This window comes from Hylobates moloch, unplaced genomic scaffold (assembly GCF_009828535.3).
Source record: "Hylobates moloch isolate HMO894 unplaced genomic scaffold, HMol_V3 SCAFFOLD_1, whole genome shotgun sequence".
In the NCBI taxonomy this organism is placed as follows: domain Eukaryota; kingdom Metazoa; phylum Chordata; class Mammalia; order Primates; family Hylobatidae; genus Hylobates; species Hylobates moloch.
Window position 1 is genome coordinate 101985650 of NW_026652276.1, and position 27362 is coordinate 102013011.

General features: G+C 48.7%; 1 protein-coding gene across 7 annotated transcripts in view; it reads left to right on the forward strand.

Moving 5' to 3' along the window:
• Window positions 1–27362, forward strand: part of STYXL1 (serine/threonine/tyrosine interacting like 1) — a 54866-nt gene that overhangs the window by 21874 nt on the left and 5630 nt on the right. For 3 of the 7 annotated variants that reach the window (XM_032756317.2, XM_032756312.2, XM_032756303.2), the window contains exons 4-8: window positions 5873–6014; window positions 13684–13829; window positions 22338–22483; window positions 23890–23987; window positions 26725–26837. In XM_032756317.2, the coding sequence (XP_032612208.1) occupies window positions 5873–6014; window positions 13684–13829; window positions 22338–22483; window positions 23890–23987; window positions 26725–26837 (645 nt within the window). Of the gene's footprint in view, window positions 1–5872; window positions 6015–13683; window positions 13830–22337; window positions 22484–23889; window positions 23988–26724; window positions 26838–27362 lie in introns of those variants that run through there. The other 4 variants (XM_032756322.2, XM_058443917.1, XM_058443914.1 and 1 more) reach the window with 4 other exon arrangements.

Genomic DNA, 27362 nt, shown 5'->3' on the forward strand with positions numbered 1-27362 from the left:
AGTGAGACTTGGTCTTAAAAAAAAAAAAAAAAAAATCCTGGGCTCGAGCAATCTTACCCGCTCAGCCTCCAGAGTAGTTGAGACTACAAGGGGGAATGCCACCAGGCCTGGCTAATTTTTGTATTTTTTATAGAAATGGGGTGGCACTGTGTTGCCCAGGCTGCTCTTGAACTCCTGGACTCAAACCATCCTCCCGCCTTGGCCTCCCAAAGTGCTGGGATTACACATGTGAGCCGCCAAGCCTGACCAAATATTGATTTAATTCCTTGATATACCAGGTACTGTTCCAGACCCTGGGCATGCAACAGAATACAACAGCCTGAGTTCATTGTCCCTGCCCTCATGGAGTGGTTTTTTTTTTTTTTTTTTAGTTATTTTTTCTGTTTTTATTTTAGTTGTTGTGTTTCCGTTTGTTTTTATCTTTATTTTTGGAGCTTTATTTTTAAAATTTTTTAGGGACAGGGTCTTGCTCTGTCACCCAGGGAGGGGTGCAGTGGCACAATCATAGCTTGAACTCCTGGGTTCAATCAATCTTCCTAGCTCAGCCTTCCGAGTAGCTGGGACTGCAGACTTGTGCCAACACACTGATCTTTTTTTTTTTTTTTTTTTTTGAGACAGGATCTTATGTTGCCCAGGCTGTCACAGACCTTCTGTTCTATTTAGCAAACAGACAATAAACCCTAGAAATAATTGGCTATAATCCAAAGATGGAAGCATCTCCCTTTTTTCCTTCCCCTCCCACCCCCCCTTCCCTCCCCCCCCCCCCCCCCCTTCCATCCCCCCCCCCCCCCCCTTCCCTTCCCCTCCCACCCCCTCTTCCATTCCCCTCCCATCCCATCTTCCCTTCCCCTCCCATCCCCTCTTCTATTCCTCTCCCATCCCATCTTCCTTTCCCCATCCTGAGGAGTGGACAGAGCCCTGCACATAGTCACAACGTCCCCTACTGCAGTGAAACCTTTTCCCCACGCCTCCGGGGTGTCTTCTCCCTCGTCATTGTGAAGCCTGGCAGCCTTCGCCCAGGACCCATCTCTCCCCTCTGCAGTCCTGATCACATTCTCTGCCCTGAACTTGGAGGTTCTCTTTGACTTCCCTGGTTTCTTTTCTTCTTTTTTTTTTCTTTTGAGATGGAGTCTCTCCCTGTCGCCCAGGCTGGAGTGCAGTGGCATGATCTCGGCTCACTGCAATCTCTGCCTCCCAGGTTCAAGCGATTCTCCTGCCTCAGCCTCCGGAGTAGCTGGGATTACAGGTGCGTGCCACCACGCCCGGCTAATTTTTTTTTTTTTTTTTTTTTTTTTTTTTGGTATCTTTAGTATAGACGGAGTTTTACCATATTGGCCAGGCTGGTCTCGAACTCCTGACCTCGTGATCTGCCCGCCTTGGTCACCCAAAGTGCTGGGATTACAGGAATGAGCCACTGTGCCCGGCCCCCTCATTTATTTTCTATCTCTTTAGTTCACCTTCATTTTCTCCTTCTGCCGCCTGAATGTAACTGCTGGTCTGTCCTTGATCTCCGTATCTGTCAGGGTACTTTCTTGCCAGAGATTTCACTGGAGCTTACAGCTACAATGACATACCACATGCAATTAGCAGTCCTGGCAAGTTTACATCTAAAATTTTGGGCAGGGCATGGCGGCTTACTCCTGTAATCCTAGCACTTTGGGTGGCCAAAACAGGAGGATTGCTTGAGTCCAGGAGTTCAAGACCAGCCTGGGCAACATAGTAAGACCCCTGTCTCTACAAAAAAATTGAAAAATTAACTCAGCGTGGTGGTGCACATCTGTAGTACCAGCTACTTGGGAGGCCGAGGTGGGAAGATCACTTGAGTCCAGGAGGCCGATTGCACCACTGCATTCCAGCCTGGGCAACACAGCAAGACCCTGTCTCAAAGATAATAAAATAAAACTTTGTCTTCTAAAATTCCCCTTTCCTCCCCATTCCTGCTGTACTTTTCCACACCCCATCTCTACTGCTTTGTTTTTTTGTTTTTTTGTTTTTTTTGAGACAGAGTCTCGCTCTGTCCCCCAGGCCGGAGTGCAGTGGCGCAATCTCGGCTCACTGTAAGCTCCGCCTCCAGGATTCACACCATTCTCCTGCCTCAGCCTCCCGAGTAGCTGGGACTATAGGTGCCCGCCACCACGCCTGGCTAATTTTTTGTATTTTTAGTAGAGACCGGGTTTCACCATGTTAGCCAGGTTGGTCTCGATCTCCTGACCTCGTGATCTGCCCGCCTCAGCCTCCCAAAGTGCTGGGATTATAGGCGTGAGCCACCGTGCCTGGCCTCTCTGCTTCTTTTTCTACATATAACTCGATAACTCGGCAGGGAGCATGGGCAGGCTGTATTTTCCAGAATATTTTCCCGTCCCAATCCATCATTATTGTCTTTTTCTGTTTTTATTTTTGAGACAGAATCTCACTCTGTTGGTCTGCCCAGGCTGGAGTGCAGTGGTGCAATCTCAGCTCACTGCAACCTCTGTCTCCCAAGTTCAAGGGATTCTCCTGCCTCAGCCTCTCTAGTAGCTGGGGTTACAGGCACCCACCACCACGCCTGGCTAATTTTTGTATTTTTAGTAGAGATGGAGTTTCACCATGTTGGCCAGGCTGGTCTTGAACTCCTGACCTCAAGTGATCCGCCTGCCTCGGCCTCCCAAAGTGCTGGGATTACAGGCATGAGCCACCACGCCTGGCCCATAATCTCACTCTTAATCCCCAGTGCAGGCATTTTTCTGCAACCGATTCGGAGCCCCTCGTGATGTATGGGCTTCCATTCCCACTCAGCTTTCAAGTCTGTGTGTTTCTTTGATTCTGGCAGCACTTCCTGCTCTGGGAAAGAGATGTTCTCTCTGCCTCTATCCCTCAGCACCTCCAATTCAGGCTGATAGCTTTTTTTTTTTTTTTTTTTTTTTTTAAGACAAAGTCTCACTCTTGTCGCCCAGGCTGGAGTGCAGTGGCACCATCTCGGCTCTTGCCTTCCCTCCCTAGCTTTCCAGTTAGCAGATTGAGGCCTTCAGGGCATTCCCAGCCCCAGCAGGACAGAAAGGCTCCCAGCCCCGTGTTCTCAGCCTTCTTGGATCTGACCACCTCTTTCTCCAGCTTCATTTCCAGTAAACTTCCACTCTCACCTGACACCTTAGCAGCACTGTGCTGCCACCTTTCCTTGCTTCTATGATGCACATATATCCGGTACTGTAACTTTTTTTTGAAAACGGAGTATGTCCTACCGTTGATTTGTATTTTACTATTTTTTGTGGGAGACAGGGTCTCACTCTGTCGCCCAGGCTGGAGTGAAATGGCACCATCATGGCTCACTGCAGCCTTGAACTCCCAGGATGAAGCGGTCCTCCCACCTCACCCTTCCCAGTAGCTGGGACCATAGGCGTGCACCACCACACCCAGCTAACTTGTATTTTTTGTAGAGATGGGGTCTCGCTATGTTGCCCAGGCTGGTCTTGAACGCCTGGGCTCAAGCAGTCCTCCCTCCTCAGCCTCCCAAAATGCTGGGATGACAGGCATGAGCCACCAGGCCTGGCCTGATTTGTACTTTTAATATGGTAGTGTCTTTTTCCCTAAAGGTGGGTGTGGTGAATATCAGTTGTTTTTCTGCCCAACACCTCCCCCTTTTTGAGGGGAACGTCTCCTCTCTCTGCTCAAACCATGGGTTTCTAGTGGTGCTCTCTAAAGTAATATTCTGGCCAGGCGCGGTGGCTTATGTCTGTAATCCCAACACTTTGGGAGGCCGAGGTGAGGAGTTTGCTTGAGCCCAAGAGTTTGAGACCAGCCTGGACAACACAGTGGGACCTGAGAAGGCGTCTGTTTACTGCCTTCTTTTTGAGTGGTGGTGGTGTTCTTGTTGTTGTTTTGAGACAGTTTCACTCTGTTGCCCAGGCTTGAGTGCAGTGACGCGATCTTGGCTCACTGCAACCTCTGCCTCCCGGGTTCAAGCCATTCTCCTGCCTCAGCCTCTTTGGTAGCTGGTACTACAGGCGTGTGCTACCACGCCTGGCTAATTTTGTATTTTTAGTAGAGATGGGGTTTCACCATGTTGGCCAGGCTGGTCTCGAACTCCTGACCTCAGGTGATCCGCCCACCTTGGCCTCCCAAAGTGCTGGGATTACAGACATGAGCCTCTGCGCCCAGCCTTGTTGTTTTGAGACAAGTCTTGCTCTGTCACCCGGGCTGGAGTGCAGTGATGCAATCATAGCTCACTGCAGCTTCCACCTCCCAGACAAGTGATCCTCTCACCTCAGCCTCCTGAGTAGCTGGGACTACACGTGCACCCCCGCCCCACACCCGGCTTTTTTTGTCTCTACAAATATATCTATATATGTAGATATAAATATATAAATTAGCCAAGTGTGGTGGTGCATGCCCGTGGTCCCAGCTACTCAGGAGGCTGAAGTGCGAAGATCATTTGAGCCCAGAAATTCAAGGCTGCAGTGAGCTATGACTGCACCAGTGCAGTCCAGACTGGGCAACAGAGTGAGACCATGTCTCTAAAATAAAATAATATCCAGAACCCTGGCCACAGTGATTGATCATGGGTCTGGGATGAAAGCTGAGCCAATCAGAATTGGAATTAGAGAAAGGTGTCTCTGTCCAGCCTGGTGGTGGAATTGGGAAGATGGGAGTCTGAGCATTGCTGCGGTTCATGGCTCAAGCCTCTGGAGGAAGCCTTCTGAGAAGGGGAAGTCAGTGTGGAGGGGTGGAGGGGGAAGCAGAGAGGAGGAGAAGCCCGAACGTCTGGGCTTTAGGGTCTCTGGGTCCTAAAGCCAGCTGCTTTAGGTTTGGAAACCAGCTGCATCTTTGCCTTGCCTGGAGTGTTATCTGCCAATAAGTCCCTCTTTTGTGCACACTCCTGGTTAAATTGGTAGTACATCTTATAATCCATGAGGTTTTTTGTTTTGTTTTGTTTTGTTTTTGTTTTGTTTTGTTTTTGTTTCTTTGGGACATAATCTCACCGTGTTACCAAGGTGGAGTGCAGTGGTGCAGTCATAGCTCACTGCAGCTTTGAACTCCAGGGCTCAATCGATCCTCCCACCTCAGCCTCCCAGGTAGCTGGGATTATAGGCATGAGCCACCATGACAAGCCACATTTGATCTTCTAGTCCATCTCATTCCTTCTGCTCCACTCATGACTTCTGCTTCTACACACTGTCTACTTACTGCCTTCTTTTTGAGTGTTTTTTGTTCTGTTTTGTTGTTATTTTGGGACAGGGTCTTGCTCTGTCACCCTGACTGGAGTGCAGTGACACAATCGCAGCTCACTGTAGCCTCCACCTCCTGGGCTCAAGTGATCCTTTCACTTCAGCCTCCTGAGTAGTTGGGACTACAGGCGCATGCCACTATGCCTGGCATTTTTGTATTTTTTTTCAAAGAGATGAGGGTCTTGCAATGTTGCCCAGGCTGGTCTCGAACTCCTGGCCTCAAGCAATCCTCCTGCCTTGGCCTCTTGAAGTGCTAGGATTACGGGTGCAAACCACTGCATCCAGTGTGGTGTTTCTGGATTCAGTCTCCACTGCCTAACACTCTCCCCATGAGAAAGGATGTCACTAATTCAATTGACCATGGTTTCTCTGACACCAGGGTACCTAATAGGCTGTGGATCAGTCAGACCAGCTGTTCTTTGATCAGGCACTTCTCTCTGGTCCAGTCAGCTGTGGTTAGCTTTTCTCAGAAGGGAACATAGTTGCGGAGGATCCTTGGGATTTAACAGACTCTCCATCCACTGTCTCAGTGCTTCTGGGCCTGTATGTATAGTCAGGGGAGAGAGTGCAGTCTTAGCTCCTCCCAGTGCTGCTATGCAGGGAGTCTCTGCTCAACCAAACCTGCCCACCAACAGGCCTCTCTCGTGTTTTTTTTTTTTTTTTCTTTTAAGAAAAATAATGAATATCTTCTCCCGGAGTCTGTGGACCTGGAGTGTGTGAAGTACTGCGTGGTGTATGATAACAACACCAGCACCCTGGAGATACTCTTAAAAGATGATGATGATGATTCAGACTCTAATGGTGATGGCAAAGGTGGGTTTTATGCAACAGAAGCGAATAATAGTTAACGGCTATTGAACAAATTTGTTATAGGACCAACAGGTTCGTATGCCCATGGCACGGGAACAGGCCAATGACACTGAGACAGCAGGGTTTGCGTCCGAGAAAGAGCTTCATGATCACTGATACTAAGCAAGGAGATAGGAGGAAGCCCTCAAATACATCTCTCCAAGGAGTTGTGGAATGGGGTTTTTAAGAGGATTGGGGAGGGTGAGGGACTGGAAAGTTGGGGTCATTGATTGGTCGAGGAAAGGGGGATGAAATCATCAGGACGTGGAAACTGCATTCTTTGGTGAGTCAGCTCCTGTGGGGCCCTTCAGACCAGCTGATGTCAGTGGTTTCATCAGTATGCAGGACCTGAAAGAATATCTCAAAGGGAAAACAGTGTTCCATGACGTTCAAGTTGTCACCTACAGAGCAGTTAAGGGGAACTATATTCTTGGCCGGGCGCAGTGGCTCATGCCTGTAATCCCAGCACTTTGGGAGGCCAAGGCAGGCAGATCATGAGGTCAGGAGATCGAGACCATCCTGGCTAACACAGTGAAACCCCATCTCTACTAAAAATACAAAAAATTAGCCGGGCGTGGTGGTGGGTGCCTGTAGTCCCTGCTACTTGGGAGGCTGAGGCAAGAGAATGGCGTGAACCCAGGAGGCGGAGCTTGCAGTGAGCGGAGATCACGCCACTGCACTCCAGCCTGGGTGACAGAGCGAGACTCCATCTCACAAAAACAAAAAACAAAAAACAAAACTCTTGTAACAGGATCTATGTGATTCTAGGACAATATACATCAAACAGCTGTGAGCAAGGAGGTTGGAGAGCAAGCAAGGTGACTTAGTGATGAATGCTGAATGTGCTGCAAGCTTGCTTTATTTTCATTTGTTCCGCTCCCTTCTTTGCTGATTAATTTCACAAAGTTTATGGGGACAGTTTCATGTGTGCCATGCACCAGGAACCAAGGGCTTTACTTGGATCTGCAGAACAACTTACAAGGATGCTAACATCAAGAGCTGTGAGGATGCCAGGCCCAGTGACTCATACCTGTAGTCCCAGCACTTTGGGAGGCTGAGGCAGGAGGATCACTTGAGCCCAGGAGTTCAAGACCAGCCTGGGTGATATGGCAAGATAAGGCACCCAGCTCATTTATTTACTTTTTGTAAAGACTGGGTCTTGAGTTACCTAGGCTGAGACTTAAGCTTTTAAAAGTGTGTAGACATATTTTTAAACCATCACACCTATAAGTGGTGTGGCCAGGATTCAAACCCAGGCCTTTTGGCTCTGTCCTGTCCCCCAGGGATTGGGTAGTGGCTCTAAAGAGCATGCAGCCCCAAGTCAGAACGTTAAAGCGCGGTCAGTTCCAATGTGCTCCATCGAACCTCTGAGGCTCTGCTGTGTTCCTCACGAGCTCCTAGTTTTGGGCTGACCATCCCTTGCCATTGGCACTGGGAGCTCTGCTTCTAGGAATCAGAGCAGTTCCAGAAGCTGGGGGCACTCACACCGCCTGCCACTGGGTGGCGCTATGCTCCCACCTTTCATAAAACCAGCTGTCTGGACTTTTCATCCCAGGAGGTCCTTGGCCAGGAAATTGTCCCTTCTTCCCTAAGCTCATCCTGTTGGGCTCTGGTCTGCAATCCTAGGACTGTAGGCTGGGCCTTGAAACCCTAGGAGATGGTGCTCAACAGGGATAATCCCCTTTACATTCTGTAACTGACCTCACTTTGCTGTGGGGCCCCCATTCACAAGAAACCACAACCACACAGACAACTTGTACATTCAAGGCAGCTTTTCCTGCTTCAAATGGCATCTTTCAGGTCAATGAAAAGTCTTTGGGTACAAGACCATCTCAAGGCTTCTCTCAACACCCCCTTCTTTCTTTCTTTTTCTTTTTTTTTTTTTTTTTTGAGTCAGGGTCTTGCTCCGTTGCCCAGGCTGGTCTCGAACTCTTGGCTTCAAGCAATTCTCTTGCATTGGCCTCTCAAAGTGCAGGGATTACAGGCATGAGCTGCCATGCCTGGCCTGAACTCTCTGACTTCTGAGCCAGGCCCTGTGGGGTGAGCTTTGGCTCCTGTCTTGACAGCTGCAGATTTTCTCTTAGCCTGGCTGCAGACTCCAGATTCTTCCTGTCAATGCTATCTCTCAGACAGGTCCCAGCCACTTATATCCTCCACAGCCCCTTCTGGAATTGTCTTTGTCTCCCTGAACAAAAATTCAATATGGAAGCAGAGTTGGCCAGGCACAGTGCCTCACACTTGTAATCCCAGTACTTTGTGAGGCTGAGGCAGGAGGGTCACTTGAAGCCAGGAGTTTGAGACCAGTCTGGGCAACATAGTGAGGCCCCGTCTCTACCAAAAATACAAAAATCCAGGCATCGTGGTGCATGCCTGTAGCCCCAGCTACTCAGGAGGCTGAGGCAGGAGGATCACTTGAGCCCAGGTGGTCAAGGCTGCAGTGAGCTATGACTGTACCACTGTATTCCAGCCTGGGTGACCAAGTAAGACCCTGTCTCAAAAAATAAAAAAAAGAAGTTAGAGTCCATGCTGTTTTCTTTCTCCTTTTATCTGGCTCTCTGAAGTCTGCCACACAGTATTTCTCTTTTTGGGCCAGAACCTGGCCTCAGGATTTATTGGTTTAAGGATGTCTTGGCTTAGCCTTAATTATACAAACTTCCTGTCACATATATCTAATTTACATACAGTCTAATTGTGATTCTGCAGATCAGTGAAGGTGTTTAAGATTAAATTGATGTCAAAATCACAATGAGATATTCACACCCACTGGGATGGTCATAATCAAAGAGATAGATAATAAGTGTTGGTGAGAACATGGAGAAATTGGAAGCCTCATACACTGTGAACCAGAAAGTAAAATGGTGCAGTCACTGGAAGAGAGTGTGGTGTTTCTTTAGAAGGTTAAGCTATAGACCCCCAAGTAATGAAAACACATCCACACCAAAGCTTTTACATGAATGTTCATAGCAGCGTTATTCATAATAGCCAGAAAGCACGAACAACCTAAGTGTCTATCAGCAGCTAAATAGGTAGAACAGAATGTGGTCTATCCACACAATGGAATATTACTCAGCCATAAAAAGGAATGGGGCTGGGCGCTGTGGCTAATGCCTGTAATCCCAGCACTTTAGAAGGCCAAGGTGGGTGGATCACCTGAGGTCAGGAGTTTAAGACCAGCCTGGCTAACGTGGTAAAACCCCATCTCTATTAAAAATACAAAAATTAGCTGGCTGGGCATGGTGGCACGTGCCTGTAATCTCAGCTACTAGGGAGGCTGAGGTAGGAGAATCGCTTGAACCTGGGAGGCAGAGGTTGCAGTGAGCCGAGTTTGTGCTATTGTACTCCAGCCGGCACAACAGAGTGAAACTCGGTCTCAAAAAAAAAAAAAAAGTACTGACATGTGCTATAATGTAGATGAACACTAAAGAGATCATGGTAAGTGATAGAAGTCAGATGTAAAACATCACGTATTATTCCATTTATATGAAAAGTCCAGAATAGGCAAATCCATAGAAATGAGTGGTTAAGTGGAGCTGGGAGTTTGGGGAAAAACGGGGATGTGGCTGCTTAGTGGTGCAGGGTCCCTTGTAGGGGTGATGAAAATGTTCTAAAATTAGGCCGGGCACTGTGGCTCACGCCTGTAATCCCAGCACTTTGAGAGGCCAAGGTGGGAGGATTGCTTGAGCCCAGGAGTTCGAGACCAGTCTGGGCAACATAGTGAGACCCTGTCTCAAATACTAAAAATAGAAAACATTCTAAAATTGACTGTGGGGGATGGTTGCACAGCTCTGAATATACTAAAAGTCACTGAATTGTATATTGAACCCATCACCCAGGTAGTGAGCATAGAACCCAATAGGTAGGTTTTCTTTTTTTTTCTTTTTTTGTCTTGTCTTTTTTTTTTTTTTGAGATGGAGTTTTGCTCTTGTTGCCCAGGTTGGAGTGCAATGGTGTGATCTTGGCTCACTGCAGTCTCCGCTTCCCCTCAGCCTCCCAAGTAGCTGGGATTACAGGTGTATACCACCCTGCCCGGCTACTTTTTTATATTTTTAGTACAGACGGGGTTTGCCATCTTGGCCAGGCTGATCTCAAACTCCTGGCCCCAGATGATGCGCCTGCCTCGGCCTCCCAAAGTATTGGGATTACAGGTGTGAGCCATCGCACCCGGCCCCAATAGGCAGTTTTTCAACCCCTGTCCCTCTCTCTCTGTCCTCCTCCTCGTATTCTTCAAGGTCTGTTGTTCGCATCTTTATTTCTGTATGCACCTGATGTTTAGTTTGCACTTATAAATGAGAACATGTGGTATCTGGTTTTCTATATCTCTGTTAGTTCATTTAGGACAATGGCCTCCAGCTCCATCCATGGTGCTGCAGAGGACATGATTTTGTTCTTTTTTTTATAGCTGTGTAGTATTCTGTGGTATATGTGTACCACACTTGAAAAATCCAATCTGGGGCCGGGCACGGTGGCTCATGCCTGTAATCCTAGCGCTTTGGGAGGCCGAGGCGGGTGGATCACTTGAGGTCAGCAGTTTGAGACCAGCCTGGCTAACATAGTGAAACCCCATCTCTACTAAAAATACAAAAATTAGCCGGGCATGGTGGTGCATGCCTGTAATCCCAGCTACTCGAGAGGCTGAGGCAGGAGAATTGATTGAACCCAGGGAGGTGGAGGTTGCAGTGAGCCGAGATCGTGCCATTGCACTCCAGCCTGGGCAACAAGAGCGAGACTCCATCTAAAAAAAAATTAAATAAATAAATAAATACAATCCATTGTTGATGGGCCCTCGAGTTGATTCTGTGTCTTTGCTGTTGTGAATAGTGCTGCAGTGAACATTGGTGCAGGTATCCTTTTGCTTTAACAATATATTTTCTTTTGGATGTGTACGTAGTAATGGGATTGCTGGGTTGAATGGTAGTTCTATTTTTGGTTCTTTGACGAATAAATCTCAAACTCCTTTCCACAGGGGCTGAACTACTTTACTTTCCCACCAACAGTATATAAGTGTTCCTTTCCTCCATAGCCCTGTCAACATCTGTTATTTTTTGGCCTTCTAATAAAAGCCATTCTGACTGGTGTGAGAAGGTTATCTCATTGTGGTTTTGATTTGCATTTCTCTGATTAGTGATGTCAAGCATTTTTTCATGTTTGTTGGCTGCTTGTATGTCTTTTGAAAAGTGTCTGTTTATGTCCTTTGCCCACTTTTTAATAGAGCTGTGTATTAGAGTTCTCTAGAAGGACAGAACTAATAGGAGATATATATATATGTGTGTGTGTGTGTGTGTGTGTGTGTGTGTACGTATATATGCATATACCTATACGTATGTGTGTATATATACGTGTATATATGTATATATATACGCATATATATGCGTGTATATATACATATAGATATACGTATATATACACACACATACGTATAGGTATATGTATATATACACACACACACACACACACACATATATGGGAGTTTGTTAAGGAGTATTAACGCATGTGATCATAAGGTCCCACAATAGGCTGTCTGCAAGCTGAGGAGCAAGGAAGCCAGTCTGAGTCCCAAAGCTGAAGAACTTGGAGTCCGACGTTTAAGGAGAGGAAGCATCCAGCGGGGGAGAAAGATGTAGGCTAGGCCAGTCTAGTCTTTTCATGTTTTTCTGCTTGCTTTATGTTCTAGCTGTACTGGCAGTTGATTAGCTGGTGCCCACTCAGATTGAGGGTGGGTCTGCCTCTCCCAGTCCACTGACTCAAATGTTAATCTCCTTTGGCAACACCCTCACAGACGCACCCAGGATCAGTACTTTGCATCCTTCAACCCAATCAAGTTGACAGTATTAACCATCAGAGGTTGTTTGTTTTTGCTTCTTGATTTCAGTTCCTTATAGATTTTGGATATTGGATCTTTGTTGGATGCATAGCTTGTGGATACTTTCTCCCATTCTGCAGGCTGTTTGTTTACTCTGGTAGTTTCTCTTGCTGTGCAGAAGCAGTTTCGTGTCCTCAGGTCCCACTTGTCAATTTTTGTTTTTGTTGCAATTGCTTTGGAGGACTTAGCCAAAAATTATTTGCCAAGGCCAATGTCAAGAAGGGTGTTTCCTAGATTTTCTTCTAGGATTTCTATAGTTTTGAGGTGTTACATTTAAGTCTTTAATCTATCTTGAGTTGATTTTTGTATATGGTGATAGGGGTCCAGTTTCATTCTTCTGCATATGGATAGCCAGTTATCTTAGTACCATTTATTGACCAATAAATGGGAGTCCTTTCCCCATTCTATTTTTTGAGACAGGGTCTTGCTCTGTCTCCAAGGCTGGAGTGCAGTGGCACGACCATTGCTCACTACAGCCTCAACCTCCCTGGCTCAGGTGATCCTCCTGCCTCAGCCTCTCTAGTAGCTGGAACTGCAGGTGCCCACCACCACACTCAACTAATTTTTTGAATTTTATTTGTGGAGGCGGGGTCTTGCCATGTTGCCTAGGCTGGTCTCAAACTCCTGGGCTCAGGCAATCCTCTTGCCTCTGCCTCCCAAGGTTCTGGGATTATAGATGTAAGCCACCATCCCCAGCCTCCATTGCTTATTTTTGTCAACTTTGTTGAAGATCAGATGGTTATAGGTGTGTGGCTTTATTTCTGGGTTATCTGTTTTGTTCCATTGGTCTATATGTTTTGAATTGTACACTTTAAATGGGTGAATTTTATGATATACAACATAGTTTACATATGTATGTGGTATAAATATATATAATATATACATGTATATAATATGTAAACCATATGTATACATATGAGTGGTTAATTGGAGCTGGCAGTTTCTGCAAACTCTGAGATATATGTATATACAATACATATATCTCAGAGTTTGCAGAAAAGAAGATTAACTTAGGCTGAGCACACCTGTAATCTCAGCACTCTAGGAGGCTGAGGCAGGTAGATTGCTTGAGCTCAGGAGTTCAAGACCAGCCTGGGCAAAAAAGTGAGACCCTGTCTCTACAAAACAATACAAAATTTAGCCAGGTGTGGTGGTGCGCACCTATAGTCCCAGCTACTCGGGAGGCTGAGGTGGGAGGATGGTGTGAGCCCAGGAGGTGGAGGTTGCAGTGAGCCGAGATTGTACCACTGCACTCCAGCCAGATGGAGTGAAGCCCAGTCTCAAAAACAAAAACAAAAAAACCTTGGTGGTAAGCTACTTTTAAAATTTTAATATAATGCATCTCTATACTTGCTTCAGCTTCCTAAATAATTGCATTTCAGGCCAGGCATGGTGGCTCATGCCTGTAATCCCAGCACTTCGGGAGGCCGAGGCTGGAGGATCACCTGAGCTCAGGAGTTCAAGACCAGGCTGGCAAACATGGTGAAACCCTGTCTATACTAAAAATAAAAAATTAGCCAGGCATGGTGGGCGCCTGTAGTCCCAGCTACTTGGGAGGCTGAGGCAGGAGAATCGCTTGAACCCAGGAGGCAGAGGTTGCAGTGAGCCGAGATTGCACCGCTGCACTCCAGCCTGGGCGACAGAGTGAGACTCTGTCTCAAAAAATAAATAAAATGAAATAATTGCATTTCAGAAGAAAGTGTTCATCTATCCCAGCTCTAGACCAACGGCAGATACACAGGAGACATTCATGTCTTTGGTCTCCACTCTCAGATCTGGTGCCTCGAGCAGCCATTGAGTATGGCAGGATCCTGACCCGCCTCACCCGCCACCCCGTCTACATCCTGAAAGGGGGCTATGAGCGCTTCTCAGGCACGTACCACTTCCTCCGGACCCAGAAGATCATCTGGATGCCTCAGGTGGGGCCAAATGCTGAGCACAGGCAGGCCCAGACGGGAAGGATGGGCCTAGAAACTGACTTGTTGTGGGTGACTGAGTGGGAGAAACAGGAGGATGGGACAGAGGATATAGAGAAAGTGGAGTAGATACTGTCTGTACTAAAAACACAAAAATTAGCTGGGCGTGGTGGTACGTGCCTATAGTCCTAGCTACTAGGGAAGCTGAGGCAGAAGAATCGCTTGAACCAAGGAGGGAGAGGTTGCAGTGAGCCAAGATCATGCCACTGTACTCCAGCCTGGACGACAGAGTGAGACTGTCTCAAAAAAAAACAAAAACAAAAAAAACCCCAAAAAAACTAGATCTGGACTCCTGGCAGCCCTAAGTTCATGTCTGCAGCCCAGTCTCCCCCATCTCCTCCACTTTCTTTTTTTTTTTTTTTTTTTTTTTTTTTTTTTTTTTTTTTTTTTTTTTTTTTTTTTTGAGACGGAGTCTTGCTCTGTCGCCCAGGCTGGAGTGCAGTGGTGCCATCTCGGCTCACTGCAAGCTCCGCCTCCTGGGTTCACACCATTCTCCTGCCTCAGCCTCCCGAGTAGCTGGGACTACAGGCGCCCACCACCACGCGCAGCTACTTTTTTGTATTTTTAGTAGAGACAGGGTTTCACCCTGTTAGCCAGGATGGTCTCAATCTCCTGACCTCAAGTGATCCACCTGCCTTGGCTTTCCAAAGTGCTGGATTACAGGCATGAGCCACCCTGCCTGGCCACAGTTCTTTATAAGGAACTGGTGGCTGTCCGGTTGAAACAGTGAGCAAAGGTGGACCGATACCAAGGTCAGAAAGGCAGAGGCATGGCGGCTCGAGACCACCTCTTTTTTCTTGGCTGTCTGGGTCCACAAATCCTAGCTGGATCCAGAGGATACAAAAATACACAAAAGTGGGAAGGATTGGTCAGGCACAGTGGCTCACGCCTATAAGCCTAGCACTTGGGGAGGCCAAGGCAGGAGGATTGCTTGAGCTCAGTACTTTGAGACCGGCCTGGGCAACATAGTGAGACCTTGTCTCTACAAAAAAATCAATAAATGGAGCTGGCTGTGGTGGCTCACGCCTATAATCCCAGCACTTTTGGAGGCCAAGCTGGATGGATCACTTGAGCTCAGGAGTTTGAGCCCAGCCTAAGCAACATGGCAAAACCCTGACTACCAAAAATACAAAAATTCACCGGGCATAGTGGCCCACCTGTCCTGTAGTCCCAGTTACTCGGGAGGCTGAGGCAGGAGAATCACTTGAACCCAGGAGGCGGAGGTTGCAGGGAGCCGAGATCATGCCACTGCACTCCAGCCTAGGTGACAGAGTGAGATCCTGGCTTAAAAAAATAATTTAGAAAAGAGATGGGAGGATTGCTTGAGCCCAGGAGGTCGAGGCTGCAGTGAGCCGTTGCCATGCCAGTGCACTCCAGCCTGGTTGACAAAGCAAGACCCTGTCTCCAAAAAAAAAAAAAAAGAAAGAAAATCAGCCAGGTGTGGCAACTCACACCTGTAGTTCTAGCACTCTGGGAGGCCAAGGCAGGAGGATTGCTTGATCTCAGGAGTTCAAGACCAGCCTGGGCAGTGTAGTGAGACCCTCATCTCTATTATAATTCTTTTCTAGTAGAGACAGGGTTTCACCATGTTGGTCAGGCTGGTCTCCAACTCCTGACCTCAAGTGATCCACCTGCCTCGGCCTCCCAAAATGCTGGGATTACAGGCGTGAGCCACTGCACTCAGCCTATTACAATTTTTTTAATACAAAAAGAGAATCAGATATTAAGCCCCTTTGTCCATCACCTAGCTCCAAACATTATCAACTCATGGTCAGTTTTGTCATAACAAAACAATTTTGAGATACCAGTTCCTGCTGATGACTGGTCCTGTCTGTAGGGAAGGCAGTGGCTGGAAGCTGGACTGTGTCAAGAGACGCCCCGGGTATCTGGAGCCCAGAGAAGGGGCACTTGAGCTTCCCAGAGCCAAAGCTGAAGGAGGAGGACATTTCGAGGAAGAGAACTGGGTGGAGTTGTCTAAGGCTAGCACCAGACTATGCAGAGATTTGCAGGCAGGGCCTGGTCCCTGGAGAGTGCTGTGTACAGATGTCTGGCTTATTGAAGCGTCTGAACACAATGGAATGTAAACAGAAAGTGGTTTTAACTTTTTCTAACAGTTGCCTTCAGCTGTGTTCCCCTTCCTGCCCTTAGCAACATCGTGAGCAGATTCCATACTTTCTGGCCTCTTTTGGTTACAAAAAACTTCAGTCGAAGTCATGGTTTAGAATGACTGGGCAAATGTGACTATTCACAGGATGTTTGATTGTGTTTAGGAATTGTTGCTTTTTGAAGGTTGTAGTGACATTGTTATGGTTATTATAAAGTACGAGTCTTTATCTTTTAGAAATACAGAACAAAATATTTACAGGTGAAATGATGGGATGTCTGGAATTTCCTTTCAAATAATCTGGGGTGAGGTGAGAAGGCAGTGAGGGTATAGAGGAAACAAAACTGGCCAATGAGTTGTTAATGTTTGAAGTTGGGCGATATATTATGTTTTAGAGACAGGGTCTCACTGTTGGCCAGGCTGGAGTGCAGTGGTGCAATCATAGCTCACTGCAGCCTCCACCTCCTGGGCTCGGTATCCTCCAGCCTCAGCCTCTTGAGTAGGTGGGACTACAGATGCATGCCACCACAGTCGGCTAAGTTTTAAAATTTTTTGTAGAGACAGGGTCTTGCTGTGTTCCCCAGGCTGGTCCGAAACTCCTGACCTTAAGCAATCCTCCTGCCTTGGCCTCTCAAAGTACTGGCATTATAGGCATGAACCACCACACCTGGCCAACTAGTGTATAGTTTTGAAATAATGTTAAAGGAAGTAAAAAGACAGCCTAGTAGAAGCTAAGGCGGTTTAATGTTCCAACCTCAAATCTGAATCAAGTCTCATTTCTTCCCATGCCCCAGAGCTGGGCAGCCTAGGGTGTGCTGGGGGCACTCAAAGTAGGGAGGGATGGGAGTTAGCTTGAAGGACAGCTGCTCTCTTCCCCTCTTCTGGGCAGAGCACCTTTGGCAGTAGGGCCCAGAGTGGACCTGTCCGTGTGCCTGGCTGCGTGTTAGTGGTGGGAAAGTGCCTGCTCTCTGGCCCCGTCTGGCTCTGTGAGCTGCTGGTGGTCTCTGCTGCTGGGTTTCTCAGGACCCAGCTCAGCCTCACCCTGGCTCCTTCTGGGGCTGAGGATCTCCCAGAGAGTGCAGCCAGCAGTGACTCCCTTCAACCCCTGCCAGGCATCTCCTCCAACTTCCTCCCCTTAACTTGGAAGCCCATGACCCGTCCCCTGCCCCGCATGCCCACATTCCTTCACCGGAATCGCAGAAGGCAGGGACTTGTGCCTGAGGTCAGACATGTTCCCAGATCCAGGGTATGCATGTCTGGCTCCCAAAGACATCCCTTTCTTCCACTGAGATAACAGCACTGTGAATTTCAGCTCAACAGGTGTACAGTCAGTTAAATAAAGGAAGTAAAGGCAGTCAGTCTGGTATAAGCCAGGGCAGTTTAATGTTCCAACCTCAAATCTGAAGCAAGTCTTATCTTGATTGGAACTCCTCCTTGCTCTTGGAGGACCCCTTCCTGGCTTTGCAGGGTGCAGAGAGATTAATTTCTTCTCTGCAAACCCTACACTGCTGATAACTCATCACCGCCACCCCCTCATTTCTGAAGCTTTAGTAAGGTGTAATTGACATGATGAACTGCACGTATTTAAAAGGCCCGGTATGGTCCGTTTTGACAGATGCATATTCCTGAAACTTGCCTTTGCTCCTAGTCTAGTCACATTGGGAAGAAGGCGCAGGGTTGTGGCTGGGGTAGCTGTGAGGGTTGGATTGGGTTACTTGTTTGCGGCTGTCTTCAGAATGTAGGTGACTGGCCAGCTGTGGTGGCTCAAGCTTGGAATCCTAGCACTTTAGGAGGTCAAAGAGGAGGTAGAAGGATCACTTGAGAGTCCAGGAGTTTGAGACTAGCCTGGGCAACATAGTGGGAACTTGTTTACACAAAATTTTTTTAAAAGGCTGGGCTTGGAGGCTCACGCCTGTAATCGCAGCACTTTGTGAGGCCAAGGCAGGCGGATCACGAGGTCAAGGGATCAAGACCATCCTGGCCAACATGGTAAAACCCCATCTCTACTAAAAATACAAAAATTAGCTGGGTGTGGTGGCACATGCCTGTAATCCCAGTTACTTGGGAGGCTGAGGCAAGAAAATCACTTGAACCCAGGAAGCGGAGGTTGCAGTGAGCCGAGATCACACCACTGCACTCCAGCCTGGGCGCCAGAGTGAGACTCCCATCTCAAAAAAGAAAAAAGAAGAAGAAAGATTTAGGAGGTAGCACTGATCAGACATGAGGGCATGGGGGGGGGGGTGGTGGGATGATGCCCTGGTTTTAGGTGTGGGTGACGGGGGCTGTGATGTGGTTCATTCTGGGGAACACTCGGGAGGGGCGGGGCAGGGGAAGAAGGAGGTGGTTTTGGGGGAAGGCAGTGTGCCTAGTTTGGGCATATTCATTTGAGATACTGGTTTCCTTTGCATTGTGTCACTGAGCATTTACACACATTTTACAGTACAGTGTGTTTTTATCCACGTCACACCCTCTTCCCAGCCAAACCCACACAACCGCAGAAAAGGAAGCTGGTTTCAAAACAGCAGGAAGAGGGGTTGATAGATTTGCTATGGGATTTTTGTGAGGTGGTTTTTGTTTTTTTTTTTTTGAGACAGCATCTCTGTTGCCCAGGCTGGAGTGTAGTGGCGTGATCTGGGCTTACTGCAACCTCCGCCTCCTGGGTTCAAGTGATTCTCCTGCCTCAGCCTCCAGAGTAGCTGGGGTTACAGGCATGTGCCACCACGCCTAATTTTTATATTTTTAGTAGAGATGGGGTTTCACTATGTTGGCCAGGCTGGTCTTGAACTCCTGACCTCAGGTGATCCACCTGCCTCAGCTTCCCAAAGTGCTGGGATTACAAGCATCGGCCACCATGCCTGGCCTTTTAGTGAGATTTTTCAAGTGGAAATGGAAAGGGGGATTTCATTTGGTACCAGCAAGCTGAGCGTCCGTCCGGGTTAGGGGCAGCCCATCTGCTGGAATAAGCATTGGGCCTGCCTGCAGGCAGCGGGGTCGTGCATCTCCGTGTCACAGGCTGGAGAACTGGCTCAGCTTGGTGTCTGTTCTTTGCTAGTGGCTTTCGAAGCTGGTGGCTTGGGAAGAATGTGGGCTTGCAGAGGGTTCACTGCCGTGGGGAAGGGAGTGAGATGTGCTGAGTTCAGGTGGCTCTGAAGGACCCACATGCCTGAGGTCCTTAAAATGTTATTTCTGAGTCGGACTTAGAGCCAGGGGACTTTCAGAACTGATTTTGATCTTTGGCAAAGGTCAGCATTTTCTGTGGTGTAATAATGGAGAAAGTGGTCTCTAATCAGAGCCTCATGGAAACATCAAGTTATCCAGTGGGAGTGGATTTCTCTACTGCAGAGCTTCTTTGAGTTTTTTTTTTTTTTTTTTTTTTGAGATGGAGTTTTGTTCTTGTTGCCCAGGCTGCAGTGCAATGGCGTGATCTCGGCTCACTGCAGCCTCCGCCTCCTGGGTTCAAGTGATTCTCCTGCCCCAGTCTCCCGAGTAGCTGGGATTACAGGCGGGTACTGCCACACCTGGCTAATTTTTGTATTTTTGGTAGAGACAGGGTTTCACCATGTTGGTCAGGCTGGTCTCAAACTCCTGACCTCAAGTGATCCACCCACCTCAGCCTCCCAAAGTGCTGGGATTATAAGCATGAGGCACCGCGCCTGGCTTTCTTTTTTTTTTTTTTTCTTTGAGAGACAGGCTGGAGTGCAGTGATGTCATAACTCACTGTAACCTCAAACTCCTGTGGGATCCTCCCACTTCAGCCATCATGCCTGGCGAATTTTTTATTTTTTGTAGAGACAAGGGTCTTGCTGTGTTACCCAGGCTGGTCTCGAACTCCTAGGTTCAAGCGATCCTCCCACCTTGGCCTCCCAAAGTGCTGATATCACAGGCATGAGCAGCCACTGTGCCCAACTTCTTCGAACCTTTGATTGCTAATGTACACCTTGTTTCCGAGAGAGGAATCATAGATACAGCTGTCCGTTTGTACAGTTGTCCTTCAGTATCCATGGAGATTGGTTCCAGGGCCCCCAATAGATACCACATCCTTGGATCTTCAACTCCCTGATGTAAGATGGTGTAGTATTTGCATCTAACCTAAGCATATCCTCTTGTATACTTTATTTATTTGAGACAGAGTCTCACTCTGTTGCCAGGCTGGGGTGCAGTGGCATGATCTCGGCTCACTGCAACCTCCACGTCCCAGGATCAAGTGATTCTCCTGCCTCAGCCTCCCGAGTAGCTGGGACTACAGGCATGCACCATCATGCCTAGCTAATTTTTGTGTTTTTAGTGGAGATGGGGTTTCACTTGTTGGCCAGGTTGGTCTCAAGCTTCTCACCTCAGGTGATCCGCCTGCCTCGGCCTCCCAAAGTGATGGGGTTACAGATGTGAGCCACCTCACCTGGCCCCTCTTGTATACTTTAAATCATCTTTAGATTATTTATAATACCTAATACAATGTACATGCTATGTAAATAATTGTTATACTGTATTGTTTAGGGAATAATGTCAAGAAAAAAAGTCTGTACGTGTTCTGTACAGATGCAACCATGAATTATTTTTCTGGATATTTTTCATCCAAGTTTGCTTGACTATATGGATGTGGAACACACAGATATGGGGGCAGATTGCATTTGGCTATCTGAACCCCTGAACCCTTTTCTCATAGTGCCTTATGGGAGACTAGTGTTTCTTAGAACACACTTTGGGAAATGTAGAGATAATCCTTGTCTGTGTTTCAAATAAATGAAAGTTGTTTTTTTTGAGACGGAGTCTCATTCTGTTGCCCAGGCTGGAGTGCAGTGGCACAATCTCAGCTCACTGCAAGCTCCGCCTCCCAGGTTCATGCCATTCTCCTGCCTCAGCCTCCTGAGTAGCTGGGATTACAGGCGCCTGCCACCATGCCAGCTAATTTTTTGTATTTTTTAGTAGAGACGAGGTTTCACCATGTTAGCCAGAATGGTCTCAATCTCCTTACCTCGTGATCTGCCCGTCTCAGCCTCCCAAAGTGCTGGGATTACAGGGTTGAGCCACCGTGCCCGGCAAACGAAAGTTTTAATGATAACTTTGGACCTGGAACTCAGGAAGCTCCCATTTAAGTAGGTGTCTTGTTCTCTCTACCCCTCTGCACATATGCTGGCTTCATTTCTGGGCATGCAGGGTGGCTCACATGTGTATCCCAACACTTTGGGAGGCTGAGGCAGGAGGATCACTACAGGCCAGGAGTTTGAGGCCAGCTTGGGCAACATAGCGAGACCCCATCTCTACAAAAGATAAAAGTATCAAAATTAGCTGAGTATGGTCGTGTGCACCTGTAGTCCCAGCTACCTGGGAGGCTGAGGCAGGAGAATCATTTGAGCCCAGGAGGATAAGACTGCAGTGAGCTATGATTGAGCCACTTGCACTCCAGCCTGGGTGACAGAGTGAGAGACCCTGTATCTTTAAAAAAAGAAAAGAAAAAGATGGGTTGAGCACAGTGGCTCACGCCTGTAATCCTAGCCCTTTGGGCGGCCAAGGCAGGTGGATTACTTGAGGTCTGGAGTTCAAGACCAGCCTGGCCAACATGACGAAACCTCCTCTCTCCTCCTCTCTCCTCCTCCTCTCTCCTCCTCCTCTCTCCTCCTCCTCTCTCCCCTCCTCCTCCTCTTCCTCCTCCTCCTCTCTCCTCCTCCTCTCTCTCCTCCTCCTCCTCTCTCCTCCTCCTCCTCTCTTCTCCTCCTCCTCTCTCCTGCTCTTCTCTCCTCCTCCATCCTCCTCCTCCATCCTCTCCTCCTCCTCCTCTCTCTTCCTCCTCCTCTCTCTTCCTCCTCCTCTCTCTTCCTCCTCCTCTTTCTCCTCCTCTCTCTTCCTCCTCCTCTCTCCTCTTCCTCCTCCTCCTCTCTCCTCCTCTCTCCTCCTCCTCCTCCTCTCTCCTCCCTCCTCCTCCTTCTCTCTCTCTCTTTCTCTCTCGATGCTTAAATTCTGATGGTCTGCAGGTGTAATAAGAGAGCTGTCCCTCTCCATCCTCCTCAGCCCCCAGTACATGCTGGGTTGTTACAGTTCTGGGCCACAGCGTCCTCACTGCAACCTTTGTGCACCTGGCCAAGTGTAAACAGGTGCCACGGAGGGAATGGACACCAATGCGGAGACCCAGTGCTCTGCACCGTGAGGCTCAGTCCTTTCGTCATGACTCGCCCTGTGCCACCCCATGCAAGTTACCGTGCGCCAATCTCTTTCAAAGTCTGGATCTCCGTCACATTCACTGTCCTGGAACTGCCCTTTTACACTTGTTTGCTGAGCTGTGTTTCAAGAGATAGACATTCCTCTTCCCTGAGGAATATGCTCATAGCTGCCTTTCTCCCTCCACACTTCAGGAACTGGATGCATTTCAGCCATACCCCATTGAAATCATGCCAGGGAAGGTTTTCATCGGCAATTTCAGTCAAGCCTGTGACCCCAAGATTCAGAAGGACTTGAAAATCAAAGCCCATGTCAATGTCTCCATGGATACAGGGCCCTTGTAAGTAAAGAGAAACTACTGATTTAGATTTCATTTTATTTTTTTATATGATTAAATTTATTTTATTTTATTATTTTTTTAAATTTTATTATTATACTTTAAGTTTTAGGGTACATGTGCAAAATGTGCAGGTTTGTTACATATGTATACATGTGCCATGTTGGTGTGCTGTACCCATTAACTCGTCATTTACCATTAGGTATATCTCCTAATGCTATCCCTCCCTTTTATTTTTTATTTTATTATTATTATTATTTTTTGAGATGGAGTCTCACTCTGTTGCCCAGACTGGAGTGCAGTGGCGCAATCTCAGCTCACTGCAAGCTCCGCCTCCTGGGTTCACGCCATTCTCCTGCCTCAGCCTCCCCAGTAGCTGGGACTACAGGTGCCCGCCACCACGCCTGGCTAGTTTTTTGTATTTTTAGTAGAGACTGGGTTTCACCGTGTTAGCCAGGATGGTCTCGATCACCTGACCTTGTGATCCTCCCGCCTTGGCCTCCCAAAGTGCTGGGGTTACAGGCATGAGCCACCGCGCCCGGCCTATTTTATTATTTTTTGAGATGGGGTCTTGCTCTGTCACCCAGGCTGGAGTGCAGTGGCACAATCTTGGCTCACTGCAACCTCTGCCTCCAGGGTTCAGGTGATTCTCCTGCCTCAGCCTCCCGAGTAGCTGAGACTAAAGGTGTGTGCCATCATACCCGGCTAATTTTTGTATTTTTTAGTAGAGACGGGGTTTCAAAATGTTGCCTGGGCTGGTCTCCAATTCCTGACCTCAAGTGATCTGCCTGCCTTGGCCTCCCAAAGTGCTGGAATTACAGGCACGAGCCACCATGCCTGGCCAAGATAGGTACTTAAAAAAATTTTTTTGGCTGGGTGTAGTGGCTCATACCTGTAATCCCAGCACTTTGGGAGGCCAAGGCAGGTACATAAGCTGAGGTTGGGAGTTCGATGACCAGCCTGGCCAAAATGGTGAAACCCCATCTTTACTAAAAATATAAACATTAGCCGGATGTGGTGGCACATGCCTATAATCCCAGCTACTTGGGAGGCTGAGGCAGGAGAATCACTTGAACCTGGGAGGTAGAGGTTGCAGTGAGCCGAGAACATGCCACTGCACTCCAGCCTGGGCAACAGAGCGAGACTCTGTCTCAAAAAAAAAAAAAAAACACGAGGGTCTCGCTACGTGATCCTCCCATCTCTGTTTCCCAAATTACTGGGCTTAGTCATGAGCCACCACACCCAGCCTGAATGTTTTTTTTCCAGGAGAGGTTGAGTTACTTGTGCACATTCCCCCTTACACAAGCTCAGCGTCCTCCCTGTGGCCCTTCTGCTGTGATGAAAACCCCACAGTGGGGCTGCCTGCATTCTGCGTTCCACCCGATGACCTGTGTGGTCCTTCCGTGTAGTTTTGCAGGCGATGCTGACAAGCTTCTGCACATCCGGATAGAAGACTCCCCGGAAGCCCAGATTCTTCCCTTCTTACGCCACATGTGTCACTTCATTGGTAAGGAGCGTTCCTTGGCTGGGTAGCAACTAGCCTGTGTCTGGAAAGCAGAGGGGCAGTGGAGCCTCCTTCACAGGCTTATTCTGGACTGTGACTCCCCATGCTCTAGAGAGAAAGGGCCCAGCTCGGCATATGCCCCACCTGGGTGGGACAAGTTCCAGGACACGTCCAACTTCTCGGGAGCCCTCAGTGAAACGAGCAACCGTGGTGTTTACCTTGGGGGCAGTGGGGCCTAAGGCTCTGGCCCTGGCTAGATGGCTGTGCCCTTCTGGGCTTGTTGTAAAACGAGGGTGATGGCTACCCACAAGTGCACATGCTCATGGAGGCTCTGGGCTGAGCTCTGGGGACCAGTAGTAAATCTATCTCTCTCCATCCCCACCTTCATCCTTGGTCTGTGGGATGTGGGTGGAATGGCAGGAAGACTACAAAGGTCTTTCAGTTCTGACTTCCAAGATTTTCTTTGTTTTTGTTGGTTGGTTGGTTCGTTGGTTGGTGGAGTTGGGGTCTTGCTATGTTGCCTAGGCAGGTCTTGAACTCCTGGCTTCAAGCGATCTTCCTACCTCAGCCTCTCAAGGTGCTGGGATTATAGGCAGGAGCCACCACACCCGAGTGATGCCCACCAGTTACTTAACTCATCAAGAGTGGATTTTTTACTCATTCCTGGGGCTCCAGATTGCCTGAGGAGAGTAAGATCTGTAGAGAGAGCAGGGCTGAGTCAGGTCGGAGTCCCCACCCCATGCCTACCTGTCTGGCACCAACAGCTCCTGGCCTGAGCCACTGTACCAGGGGCTGGAGCGTGGCATTTTGGCCCAACCATCCCTTATTTTAAATTTTATTTTTTTGAGACAGGGTCTGGCTTGTTCACCAATCTTGGCTCACTGCAATCTCTACTTCCTGGGCTCAAGCAATCCTCCTACCTCAGCCTCCCAAGTAGCTGGGATTACAGGTGTGCGCCACCATGCCCAACTAATTTTTGCATTTTTAGTAGAGATGGGGTTTTGCCATGTTGCCCAAACTGGTCTTGAACTCCTGAGCTCAAGCAATCCACCCTCCTCAGCCTCCCAAAGTACTGGGATTACAGGCGTGAACCACCGCACCCAGCCCAAACCATCCTTTATTTGCCCAGCAGATGTCAAATGTCGCTCGACCAGGGCCTGAGGCTGAGACTTCCCATGTGTCCCATCTCAAGATGGCAGAGCCTTGTGGCCCAAAAAGGGCCCCCATCCAGCCTGCCTCCCTGGGTAGCACTGAGCCAGTCAATGAATTAAACTGCATGCTCAGTTCCTTTATTCAGATGGTGAGGAAGGTGGCCATCGTCATCTCTGCGTCCTCCTTCAGCCCTGGCAGTCTGTGATTTTGCACTTGGTATGCTTATCTTCAGTTCCTGAGGGTTGCCAGACCAGCCTCAGGTGCCAGCTTAGATTTTCTCTCCCTGGGCAGGACTCACAGCTTCAGGGGTGCTGTGATTAGAGCTGATATTTCTGTGCCAGGCACTGGGCTCAGCACAGAACAAAACCAAACTGTATGGAGTAGGTAGCATACTGTGATCCCGTTTTCCAGATGAGGACACCGTGGCTTCAAGTAACTTACCCTCCAGCCCGGGCAACATTGTGAGACCCCATCTGTACAAAAAAGTTAGCTGGACATGGTGGCACATGCCTGTGGTCCCAGCTACTCAGAAGGCTAAGGTGGGAGAGTTACTTGAGCCCAGGAGTTCAAGGTTGCAGTGAGCTGTGATTACACCACTGCGTTCCAGCCTGGGCAACAGAGCAAGACCCAGTCTCTAAAATAAAATAAATAAAAATAGGCTGGGCACAGTGGTTCTTACCTGTAATTCCAGTACTTTGAGAGGCCAAGGTGGGCAGATCACCCGAGGTCAGGAGTTCAAGACCAGCCTGAACAACATAGTGAGACTGCATGTCTATATTGAAAAAAAAAAAAAAAAAAAAGTCGGGCGCAGTCGCTCGTGCCTACAATCCCAGCACTTTGGGAGGCCAAGGCGGGCAGATCACCTGAGGTCTGGAGTTGGAGACCAGCCTGGCCAACATGATGAAACCCCATCTCTATTAAAAATACAAAGAATTAGTTGGGCGTGGTGGCAGGTTCTTGTAATCCCAGGTACTCGGGAGGCTAAGCCAGGAGAATCACTTGAACCCAGGAAGCGGAGGTTACAGTGAACTGAAATTGTGCCACTGCACTCCAGCCTGGGCAACAAGAGTGAAACTCTGTCTCAACAAAGAAAGAAGGAAAGGAGAGGAATAGAGAGGAGAAGAAAGGGGAAAGGAGAGGAGAGGAGAGGGGGGAAGGAAAGGAAAGGAAGTATAACTTGCCCAAGCCCCACGGCCAGTGAGTGGCAGTCAGGATTGGCACTCAGGCCACACTGGCTCTGTCAGCTCCTGTTTTTGGGATGATGATCGTCCTGTCCACCCCATACTGGGAGGCCAGGTGGTAGCAGAGCTTCCTGGACTAGAAGCCTGGAGTTCAGGAGAAGGTCTTTGCCTGGTGATGCTGGTTGCCCAGGCATGATTCTCTGGAACTTCCAGCCAGGTCTGAGGGATGCCCACTTGCTAGACAATGAAATGGGCTCCCAGAGAAATCATAGGACTTGCCGAGGTCATGTGGGCTGGTCTTGAACTCATGCTTGGACCACAGGCCCATGGAGGCTAGTGTCTGACAGCAACCCAAGCCCACAGGGAGGAGGGCCAGGCATGACCCAACCCCCCACTTCTTTTTGCAGAAATTCACCTTCACCTTGGCTCTGTCGTTCTGATCTTTTCCACCCAAGGTATCAGCCGCAGTTGTGCCGCCGTCATAGCCTACCTCATGCATTATAACGAGCAGACCTTGCAGGTACGCATTCCCCTGGCCAGGCTCGCACCACGGCCACCCTCTGGGAGGTGGGAGGGTCAGAGCGCAATCTGGGAGGAGTGGGGCCCCGGCACTGCTTTGGGAGGAAGAATCCCAGATAACTCCAAGTCTAAGGTGCCCCCCAGCCCGCGTCACACAAGGGCAAGGCCCCAGTGTTGCAGGCTTGAGGCCTGAGGCTGGATATGCAGGGCTGGCCCAGGGACTCAGGCCAGGTCAGGCTGTCCTGCAGCCCCTTCGGCGTGGCCCCCACTGCTGTCAGGCTGTCCACCCGTGTTTGTTTGGTGTTGCCCAAGGGAGAACTGCTTGGAGTCCCAGAGCTGCAGCACAGGCACCCACCCACTCCCATCTATCTCCCTGTACCTTGGGTGCAAGGTCCAGAGAAGAGAGGGAAGCAGGGACCCATCGCAGCAAACCCAGGCAGAACTCGGGGCTCCTAACTCACAGCACCTTTCTCGGGGACCTGCCCTGCCACCACAATAGCCACCAATGGGGTCCTTTGAGATTCCA